This window comes from Ctenopharyngodon idella, chromosome 24 (genome assembly GCF_019924925.1).
Source record: "Ctenopharyngodon idella isolate HZGC_01 chromosome 24, HZGC01, whole genome shotgun sequence".
Taxonomy (NCBI): domain Eukaryota; kingdom Metazoa; phylum Chordata; class Actinopteri; order Cypriniformes; family Xenocyprididae; genus Ctenopharyngodon; species Ctenopharyngodon idella.
In genome coordinates, this window is record NC_067243.1 from 7,054,069 (window position 1) to 7,066,152 (window position 12,084).

The 12,084-nt window shown below is 32.1% G+C and overlaps 1 protein-coding gene across 1 annotated transcript; it reads left to right on the forward strand.

Moving 5' to 3' along the window:
* Window positions 1-214: 214 nt before the first annotated feature.
* Window positions 215-12,019, forward strand: pnpla2 (patatin-like phospholipase domain containing 2). Its single transcript, XM_051883376.1, has 9 exons — window positions 215-690; window positions 1,834-2,066; window positions 2,297-2,362; window positions 6,622-6,834; window positions 6,957-7,017; window positions 8,855-9,037; window positions 9,180-9,312; window positions 9,414-9,536; window positions 10,007-12,019. Exons 1-9 carry the CDS (start codon window positions 504-506, stop codon window positions 10,305-10,307), a joined length of 1,500 nt encoding a protein of 499 aa, XP_051739336.1. The 5' UTR covers window positions 215-503; the 3' UTR covers window positions 10,308-12,019.
* Window positions 12,020-12,084: the final 65 nt, after the last annotated feature.

Sequence of the window (12,084 nt, forward strand, 5' to 3'; positions counted from 1 at the left end):
ACGAGCTGAATTACGTCAAAAGGCAAGAACAAATAAATAAATTCAATATAACAACAAAACTGATAAGGGCGCGTGACCGCTGGACACATTCGAGGAAACATTTCAAATGACAGCTAAGAAAAAGGGGATGGGGTCCACGAGCGCAGCCTCTGATTGGCTGATAGCACCTCAGCCACGCCCAATGTCAATACGCCCCTCCCCAATGATGTTTGTGACCTGTTTTGTAATTGTGACGGAGCTACCGTGAGGAGTACATCAAAACACCGGTCACTGTAAGCAAAGTTATTTAACAAGCTAGCGGAGAAAACAGAAGTTCATTCAGGAGGCGTGTGTCAGTGATTGTTGATCACCTTAGAAACTTCTTAATCGCAAGACGTTAGTGTTTCGGTAGTTATAAACGTTAGAAGCTCCCTTCACTGTCATTTATGGATCGTAAACGAAAGTAACTGCAAATCCAGAGGGATTTATTAACTTTATTTGAAGGTTTTCCAGAAGAAATCAACATGTTCCCTCTCGACTCTCCGTGGAATATCTCTTTCGCTGGCTGTGGCTTTTTGGGTATTTATCACATCGGAGTGGCCAGCTGTCTGCAGGAGCACGCGCCGTTTCTGGTGGAGAATGCGCGTCACATTTACGGCGCGAGCGCGGGCGCGCTCACGGCCTCTGCGCTGGTCAGCGGGGCCTGTTTAGGTAAACCCAGATTTATATGTTATTTAGCGAATAAAATATTCACAATAAAATGTTCTTAGTGCCATGGTAATACAGTGTTTTTGCTGGAATTTTAGTACCATGGTGTATTTCAAAATACCATAATATCACCATGTTATACTATAACTGTAGCTCTACAGTGCTTTTTTGTATATGGACATGTTTATAGATATTTTTCATGGTAAAAACATGGTATTATTTGATTGGGGCGCCATTTAAATACCATAGAGCGTACTTTGACGGTACCAGATGGTAACACCATGGTATTTCTGGATTTACCATTGTACTGAAGTTCATGCACCATTACATTTTATGGTTCTGCAAAGTGCTTCCAAAAATACCATGGTATTACCATGGTACATGTTTAAAATACCATGGTATCACCATGATACCATGTCCAAAAAACATAAATATGAAATATTTTACAATTAACACACATTACAATAATGAGAATCTGAGGGGAAAATGTGGTTAATTATCATGAAAAATATGCCAGAACATTATTTTCATTAAAATTAAATATTTTTCCAGTTAAATAATATATTATTAATTTTTCTCGCATTACAGTAATGAGAATTTAAGGGGAAAATGAGGTTAATTGTCATGAAATATATGTCAGAACATTATTTTTCATTGAAATTAGGTATTTTTTCCAATTAAATAATACATCATTATTTTTTTCTCTTATTACAGTAATGCGAATTTGAGGTGGAAATGTGGTTTATTATTATGAAAAATATGTCAGAACATTAATTTTTTATTAAAATTAAATATTTTTCCAATTAAGTAATATATCATTATTTTTTCTCTTATTACCGTAATGAGAATTTGATTGGAAAATGTGGTTAATTATCATTATCATGAATATATTATTATAATAACATTTTCATGATAATTAAATAACTAACACTTTATGCAAAATGTTATACTATGGCACTTTTTTTGTTAGTGTACCAAATAAATACCATGGTATATATCAAAGTACTATGGTATTATCATCAGTTTCGTCTTGTCTATGGTATCTCTGCCAAAGATTACACTTCATGTGTGTCATGACACAACATCCACCTGTTGCTTAGTGTCAGTGTGTGATCATTGACTGCTCCCTTTCTGGTCCTGTGACAGGAGAGGCCGGTGCCAACATCATTGACGTGGCTAAAGAAGCCCGAAAGCGCATCCTAGGGCCGATGCACCCCTCCTTCAACCTGGTGAAGATCATCCGGACCATGATGCATCGCACACTACCCCCCGACAGCTACAGCAAGGCCACCGGCCGCCTGGGCATCTCTCTCACCCGTGTGACGGACGGAGAAAATGTGCTGATGACACACTTCAACAGCAACGAGGAACTCGTGCAAGTGTGTACTTACACACACTCAAACACAAACACATCTTCATTAGGACTTTTTAAAACCATAAACACACATTAATATCCAGTAGGTTTAGTGATAATCAGCTCACATGACCTCCTAATACCCAGCTGTAAACAATCATGTATTCAGGATATTTACAGTAAATGCACATGATTTGGAATTAGATCACAGTATTATGGATTCCTGTCCAAATCCCTTGTGTTTTTTATGTACAGGCGTGTATATGCAGTACTTACATTCCCGTGTACTGTGGCCTGATCCCGCCGACCCTGCAGGGAGTGGTGAGTGTCCAGTCATTATATAATTACCCATAATATTTATTTACAACTGCAATATGATTAGCCTGTCTGTGCTCACTTAGATTTTTGCATGCAAGTCATCACGTGCTTGTTACAAATGTCACTAAATTTGCAGTACTACTGCTGGTCGACTAAACAAAAATGCAGTGGATTTGTTTTATTGCATTATTTAAAAAATATATAACACATCAAAATAAAATTTGAATTTGAATGAAATATTATGCAGTCACAATTCAGTTACAATGTTAATCTTTTCAAAGCAACAGCACACTATGAGTCTTAGTTTATTTATTTAGAATAAGGTAGAAGTGATTACTGTGGAAGCTTGTTTCCACCACTGAATCAAAATAAAAACTTTTTATCTCACAATTCTGACTTTTTTTCTCACAATTGCGAGTTTACATCTTGCAATTCTCACTTCTTTTCTCACAATACGAGAAATAAAGTCAGAATTGCCATATATAAACTCATAATTTCAGAATTGCGAAATATAAACTCGCAATCGTGAGAAATACAGTAAAAATTGCGAGTTATAAACACAATTGTGAGAAATAAAGTCAGAATTGCGAGATATGAACTCATAATTGCGCGATATATACAATTGTGAGAGATAAAGTCAGAATTGCGAGTTATAAATTCAGAATTACGTGATTTAAATTCAGAATTGTGAGATATAAATTCAGAATTGTGAGATATAAATTCAGAATTGCGATTTATAAAGTCAGAATTGCGAGACATAAATTCAGAATTGCGAGATATAAAGTCAGAATTGCGAGACATAAATTCAGAATTGCGAGATATAAAGTCAGAATTGTGAGTTATAAATTCAGAATTACGTGATTTAAAGTCAGAATTGCAGATATAAAGTCAGAATTATGTGATTTAAAGTCAGAATTGTGAGATATAAATTCAGAATTGCGTGATATAAAGTCAGAATTGCGTGATATACAGTCAGAATTGCGAGATATAAAGTCAGAATTGTGAGATATAAATTCAGAATTGCGTGATATAAAGTCAGAATTGCCATATATAAACTCAAAATTTCAGAATTGCGAAATATAAACTCGCAATTGTGAGAAATACAGTAAAAATTGCGAGTTATAAACACAATTGTGAGAAATAAAGTCAGAATTGCGAGATATGAACTCATAATTGTGAGAAATAAAGTCAAAATTGCGAGATATAAATTCAGAATTGCAAGAAATAAATTCAGAATCGCGAGTTATAAAGTCAGAATCGCGAGATATAAATTCAGAATTGCAAGAAATAAATTCAGAATTGCGAGATATAAATTCAGAATTGCGAGATATAAATTCAGAATCGTGTTATAAAGTTGGAATTGCGAGACAAAAAGTCACAATTGCATTTTTTTAAATTCAGTGGCAGAAACAAGCTTCCATAGATTATAGTACTGTTCAAAAGGTTGGGGTCAGTATGAAAGAAATAAATACTTTTATTCAACAAATTTTAATTGGATTAAATACTTATTCATGTATGTTTATGTATTGATGCAGGACAAGTTAAATGCTGAAGTGTATTACTGATGGTTAGGAGTTTGTTTAAAGCACTCACTCAATATGAGCAATAGTGATGTTTGACATAGTAAACACCACTAAATTAAGGCGGAAATCTCTCTAAATGTTGCTCAAATGTTGTAAAAGCTTGCATAACTATTACTTCAGTTTGTGTCATTGGGAAATGGGGAACTTCTATATTCAGTGGTGGTTTTGTAAAGAATGATGTTTTCATTTGGATTGTGCCAGGATAAATAGTGTTTTTGATGGTTTACTTTCTCTCATTTCCCCTCTAGTCGGATCAGTGACCTTTGCCACCTTTCTGATCTTTGCTCTAGTTTTCGTTTTTCCTTGAGTTTTGTGTTGTTTGTGAGTTTTTGAGCATTTTATTTTTGAGATTTGCTCCTATTTCCACTCATTTGTATGTTTGTTAATGGATGTTATTGTGCTAAAAAACTATTTTATGAAAAACTCCTTTAGACTCATTCAGAGTCCCATTTGAAACTCCTAAAATTCTGCCAATGTTCTGCATCTGAAATAGATGAAACGTGTCCCTCAATGGAAGTGCGTGTGTTTAAATGTGAGCTCTGGAATTAGTCACTGAAAGGTAAAAGGTGAAGCTGAAGTCAGATCAGTGAGATCAGTGAGCTGGTGTCCATAAGTCAGTGTTTGGCACGTGGCTCGCCTTCCCTGCGTTCCCTGAAAGTGAATGAGTCAGTGTGTGTGTGTAGGCCGGGATTAGTGTATGTTTGCATATGTGCGTTGGCTGTGTGTGCGTTCCAACAAGAGTCCTAAATAATGCGTCTGTGTGTGTGTGTGTGTGTGTGTGTGTGTGTGTGTTGCTCCAAATACCACAAGACTGCCAGCGGTCTGAAAGCTGCTGTTCTTTTCACTCTCACTGCAGTAAAACACCACATCTTAATGGTTTAATGTTCACCGTTCTTTCTCTCAGTTTTTTTCCCCGTTTCAGTTTATTGATCATTATTGGCATAATCATCAAAAAATGCGCAATTGAATTACCAAAGTTTTGCATACAGTGAGAAATAGAGCAAAATAAAAGAAGTAAGTTATTAACAAAAATACACAAATGAAATTAATAGCATCTTATAAATACCAATTTATTTTTATTTTTGTTAAATATATTGTTTAGTTGAGTTACTTTAATGCACTAAATTTAATAATTAAATTAAATTGAAGACAAGTAAGCACTTTTTCCAATTAAATTAAATTAGATTAAATTAAATTAAAAGAAAGCCCTATTTCCTCACAAATTAATATTATTGTAATGAGAAAAATATAATTAAATTAATAGCATCTAGTTATCCTTCTTGATTTATTTATTTTTGTTAAATAGATTAGTTTAGATTAGTTTAGTTTAGTTATTAAAGACAAGTAAACCCTTAAAAATGACAGAATTTTTTTAATTTAATTTAATTTATTTTAAAGACAAGTAAGCACTTAAAAATGATCAAATTTAAAGAAAAATAAATTAAATTAAAGACAAGTAAGCCCTTAAAAATGAACAGATTTTTTAATTTAATTTAATTTAATTTAAAGACAAGTAAGCCCTTAAAGATAAACGTATTTTTAAATTTAATTTAATTTAATTTAATTTAATTTAAAGACAAGTAAGCCCTTAAAAATGACTGAATTAAAAAAAAAATTAAATTAAATTAAATTAAAGACAAGAAAGCCCTTAAAAATTAACAGATTTTTAAATTTAATTTAATTAAAAGACAAGTAAGCCCTTAAAAATGACAGAATTTTTAATTTAATTTAATTTAATTTAATTTAATTTAATTTAATTTAATTTAATTTAATTAAAAGACAAGTAAGCCATTAAAAATGAACACATTTTTTAATTGAATTGAATTTAATTTAAAGACAAGTAAGCACTTAAAAATGACAGAATTAAATTAAATTAAATTTAATTTAATTAAAAGACAAGTAAGCCCTTAAAAATGAACACATTTTTTAATTTCATTTAAAGACAAGTAAGCACTTAAAAATGACCAAATTTAAAAAAATTAAATTAAAGACAAGTAAGCCCTTGAAAATTAACGAATTTTTAAATTTAATTTAATTAAAAGACAAGTAAGCCCTTAAAAATGAACGAATTTAAAAAAAATAAATAAATTAAAGACAAGTAAGCCCTTGAAAATTAACGAATTTTTAAATTTAATTTAATTAAAAGACAAGTAAGCCCTTAAAAATGAACAAATTAAAAAAAAAAAATTAAATTAAAGACAAGTAAGCCCTTGAAAATTAACGAATTTTTAAATTTAATTTAATTAAAAGACAAGTAAGCCCTTAAAAATGACTGAATTTAAAAAAAAATTAAATTAAAGACAAGTAAGCACTTAAAAATGAATGAATTTTTTAATTTAATTTAATTCAATTTAATCTAAAGACAAGTAAGCACTTAAAAATAAAAGAATTTAATTTAATTTATTTTAATTTAAAGACAAGTAAGCACTTAAAAATGACCAAATTAAAAAATGTTTTTAAATTAAATTATATTACTAAATTAAATTAAATTAAACAATGTTTAGAGCATTGTTAAGTGGTTGTTATGGTGTTCTGGGTGTTTGCTAGAGCACTGTTAGGATGTTTCTAGGTAAATTGAACAAAAAGAACTAATATTAGGAAAACAGAATAAATTAAATGAGTCATTTAAAAGAATAAAGAGGAAAATAAAAGGTATCTCTCTGTGTCTTTGTCTTCCAGCGGTATGTGGACGGTGGCATCAGTGATAATTTGCCTCAGTACGAGCTGAAAAACACCATCACGGTGTCTCCGTTCTCAGGAGAAAGTGACATCTGCCCGCGGGACGTCAGCTCAACCAACATCCATGAGCTCCGCTTCACCAACACATCCATTCAGTTCACGCTGGCCAACCTGTACCGGGTCTCCAGAGCTCTGTTCCCACCTGATCCAATGGTAACACACACACACACACACACCTCTGGTGTTCATTTAACACTGTCTGCTGGATGTTCCCTGTTGAAATGGCCTAAAAATACTCACTGGCTGACTTACGTAAGTGCTTTTCTTTTCCTCAGGTGATGAAGAATATGTGCAAGCAGGGATACAAGGATGCTTTACACTTCCTTAAGAAGAACGGTGAGTCATTTCTAAACGCTTCAGTTAATCAGATTAGTTTTTTTCATGTCAGCATCTCCAGGACTAAATGAAGCAGAACGGTTGGTTTAGTCCTGATATGGGCAGGTATTACAGCTATCATGAGATGTTTATGGAATGGCATTTATTATCTGTCTGCTGCTCACAGCTGTGTTGGTGAAGATTATTTTTTATCACCGCTGTAATGAAGCGGATAGTCGGATAGATGCCGAGAGCTTCACTGGAGTTAGAGAGACCTCTAGTGACCAATACTGACATAACAGATCCAGCCATGAGACTGTATTTAGCATTTTTTTAAATAAACATTTTTGCATTAAATTGATATTTTTGTATGTTTGGCAGATACTTATCCAAAGTAACTTACATCGCATATATATATATATATATATATATATATATCAATCAATCAATATCTTCAATACTTCAATTTAATTTATATATTTATATATTATATTTGTATATTTTCATATTTATATTTTAATGTAATTATATAACATATATATATATATATTATTTTAATTCATAATTTTTAATTTATATTAGTTATAGTTATAATTTTTTTATATTATAAAGTTATTTAATTATATTTAGAAAAAATATATTTATTCATTCAATTTATTGAAAAATATCTATATAAATTAAATTAATATATACATACACTTCAAATATATATATATATATATATATATGTGTGTGTGTGTGTGTGTGTATATATATATTTCAATTTAATTTATATATTTTTTATATTTATATATATTCATATTTATATTTTAATGTAATTATATAACTATATATATATATATATATATATATATTATTTTAATGTATAATTTTTAGTTTATATTATTTATAGTTACAATTATTTTATATTATGCATACAGTTATATAAATATATTTAGAAAAAATATATTTATTCATTTAATTTATTGAAAAATATCTGTATGAATTAAATTAATATATACATACGCTATATATATATATATATATATTAATGTAATTATATAACTTTATATATATATTATTTCAACTTATAGTTTTTAATTCATGTTACTTATATTTATAATTATTTTATATTATAAATAAAGTTATATAATTATATTTAGAAAAAAATATATTTATTAATTTAATGTATACATATATATTTTTAAATATAATTATATATATATATAAATTATATATATATAGTAGTTATATATAATTATATTTGAAAAATATCTGTATAAATTAATACATATATGTATACACTTCAGTTTAATTTATATATTTTTATATTTATTTTTTACTTTTATTTATTATTTTATTTGTATTAGTTATATTATAACTAATACAAATATTTATATTTTATATTATATAAAATATATAAATTAAATTGAAGTGTATATATATATACACTTCAATTTAATTTATATATTTTTATATTTATTTTAATGTAATTATATAACTTTATATATATATATATATATATATATATATATATATAATTGATTAATTTAATTTATATTTTTTAATTTGTATTAGTTTAGTTTATATTTTTTTATTTATATTAGTTATGTTTTTATAATTATTTTATATGCAATGGGATTATTTTTCCAAATAACATTATGCAAATATTTGTGTCCAACAGTCATTTAGCAGAATGTTCCTGATATTTTTTTCACCATCTTTCACAACTGCTCTATAATGGACGTAAAGTGCAATAGAAACTCCATAAAAAGTCCATACAACACGTGTGCTTTATTCCAAGTTCAATTACAATCCGTCCATTTAAGATCCATCTCAAATCTGTCCCTCATCATGTGTGTGTGTGTGTGTGTCTCAGGTCTGTTACAGTATCGAGGTCCACACCGTATGCTAGCCATAGCTGGTGAAGGGGCCGAGGAAGACTCTGACATTGAGGATGAGGACGAGTCGGAGAACAGAGATGACAGAGAAACAGAGTCCCACAATCTCGCCAGCATCGAGGAACACATCTATGAACACTTGCCTCCTAGAGTACATAAAGGTACTGACAGATTACAGGACGATTTTAACCACTTGATTACGGTTTAAAACAGCACCATGGAACTGCTATGGTAACCCTTTATGTCTTTGTAATGTGTTAGGTGTGGTGCTCTGCGTTCACTGTCTTTGTGTTCTCTCTTCAGCACTAGTGGAGGCCTGTAGGGAGAGGCGGAGTCTGTTCCAGTCGCTAAGCAACATGCTGCCTGTCAGAATGGCATCTGCCATCCTGTTACCGTACACACTTCCTCTGGAGTCAGCTCTGTCAGTGAGCATCAGGTAAAGACTTTAACACTCGAGCAGGTGTTCATTTAATTTCTGTTTATACCATGATATTAAATACTATTATATTCTAATATATGTATCTACACTTCTGTCAGACTGCTGGAGTGGTTGCCAGATATTCAGGATGATGTGGGCTGGATGAAGGATCAGACAGTGAAGCTGCTGCAGAGTGTTTTATCACATGCAGGGAGGAGCGTGTCACAACAGGTGTCGGCTCGGTGAGAGAACACACACGTGAAAACACATGCACACACTCACAGAGGGCAGTAAGAGCAGAAGATCAATGTCAAAGTCATTTTATATCATGCTATTGGTATATATCACAATAGTTATTTTTTCTGGAAACCACAAAAAGCTTTGTATATTGCGTAACCATGTGCTGATATATATATACACACACATATTTTGAATAATTGCATTGCAAACAAGCAAAGATGTCTAAACTGCTTGTGGCAGTTCATTCAGGATAGATAGAGGTGGGTGGAGTTAATAGGTTTGGATGACAGTTTGAGGATCCGATGGAGATACGAGGTTAGGTCATAAGCTCTTTTTAATTCATTTCATTGGTAAAATATTAGCAAAACGCACAGACCAATACTAAGGTAGGTTTAGCGAATCAATTTAAATTTACACTTTTAATACAGAACATTCTCAAAAATACTGACAAGCAGTTATTTCTCTCTCTCAGCTTTTCTTATCAGTTGGAATTGAAACATTCCCAGTCGGTCCCGGCCAGCTTTAGTGCGGCACGTCTGCTGCCATCCTGGGTCTACGGGGGCAGCTCCACAGTCCTGGACGCCATGCTGCGATTGGACCAGTACCAGCGCCAACTCCTGCCGGGCCTTTTCTGCATCAATCTGGACCTCCGAGGGTCTTTCACCACCAGTTCGACCCACCCCAGTGCCTCAAGCGTCCCGAGCCATCAAGATGCGATGGAGGGTCTTACCATGCGTGCTCTCGGAGACCCTGACTCCAGTCTCCTCCCTTAACCTCCGGGCCTGAAAGACCATTATACCCCACAATGCACTGTGACGATGATGCCTAGAAACTTTTGAGTCAAACGTTTCAGTCTGCATCAGCAAAAAGAAAGCAAATGCTTTGAAAATGTTTGAGAAGCTTGATTCTGCTGATGAGAAGAGCACGTTCTGACTCCAGACAATTGAGTGTTCTATGAGAAATTCAAAAGAAAAAGAAAAAAGCTAATTGAGTACTTTATATTTATTCACAGCCGGAGAAATGTGTCTCATGGAAGCTTGTTTCCGCCACTAAATAAAAAAATAAAAAGGTAATTGTGACTTTTTATATTACAATTCTGACTTTATAACTCGCAATTCCGACTTTATAACTTGCAATTCCGACTTTATAACTCGCAATTCCGACTTCATAACTCGCAATTCTGACTTTATAACTCGCAATTCCGACTTTATATCTCGCAATTCCGACTTTATAACTCACAATTCCGCCTTCATAACTCGCAATTCCAACTTTATAACTCACAATTCCGACTTTATAACTCACAATTCCAACTTTATATCTCGCAATTCCGACTTTATAACTCGCAATTCCGACTTTATATCTCACAATTCCAACTATAACTCGCAATTCCGACTTTATAACTTGCAATTCCGACTTTATATCTCACAATTCCAACTATAACGCACAATTCCGACTTTATAACTCGCAATTCCGACTTCTTAATTACCAATTCCGACTTTATATCTCACAATTTCCGACTATAACTCGCAATTCTGACTTTATATCTTGCAATTTCGACTTTATAACTCACAATTCTGACTTTATATTTTTATAACTCTCAATTCCGACTTTATAACACGCAATTCTGACTTTATATCTTTCTAACTTGCAATTCTGAATTTATAACGTGCAATTCTGAGAAAAAAAGTTATAAAGTCAGAATTGCGTGATAAAAACTTTTTTTTTTTTTTGCAATTGCAAGAAAAAAAGTCTTTATATCTTATAAATATTTTAAAAAGATTTTATATCTCGCAATTCTGACTTTATAACTCGCAATTCTGAGAAAAAAATTTAGAATTGTGAGATAAAAAGTCGCAATTACCCTTTTCATTTCATATTTAATGGCGGAATCAAGCTTCCATAGTATCTGGATGTTTCTGGAAGCAATCCTGCATTCATTTCAAATTCCTCTCAGAATGTTCTTGGATGTGTGTTGCGTGTCCTGGTTCATCAGTATTTATGTTTTGAAGGATGGTTCGGCACGGCTGTGTGAACCTCAGCATAGTTACGAACCTGAAAAAGTAAAGTGATCTGGATCGAAGGTGATCTACTCTGTATGTCTAAAGGTTTATGCATGTCGACTGATTAAAAGCAAACCATGTGACCATATGCCCTGGCAATGCAACCATCAATGCTGCTACCGTACTGTACTGTCATGTGACTGTGTGTTAAAAAGCATGTTTCTTGCTACATTTTTTCATATGGCTTGTGCCTTATTGATTGTCGGTTTTTGTAAACGGTTTGCCAGACACAGATTAAGATTAGTGCTGGACTGAGCTAATCTGTTAATCTATTGTAAATGCTTCAAAATCTGGGATTTGGCTTTTAGTGTGAGCCAGACAGTAAAGTACACCTCCTAATCTGCACTTCTGCTCACATATCAAGTCATCGGTATTCTCATGTAAATGTTTAACAGACCTAATAAAGTTTTTGACATAAAATTCAACTGTATTTCTGGTTTATTTCAGGAAAAAATTCAGGATATTAGGTTCAGCAAAGAATAATCTTATC

What these genes read in the sequence shown, in the direction of transcription:
- pnpla2 (XM_051883376.1), top strand. Translation starts at nt 504, where the DNA reads ATGTTCCCTCTCGACTCTCCGTGGAATATCTCTTTCGCTGGCTGTGGC. An exon ending in ACACTTCCTTAAGAAGAACG is followed by an intron (nt 7,018 to 8,854) that starts GTGAGTCATTTC and finishes TGTGTGTCTCAG; the next exon opens with GTCTGTTACAGTATCGAGGT. An exon ending in TCACAACAGGTGTCGGCTCG is followed by an intron (nt 9,537 to 10,006) that starts GTGAGAGAACAC and finishes TCTCTCTCTCAG; the next exon opens with CTTTTCTTATCAGTTGGAAT.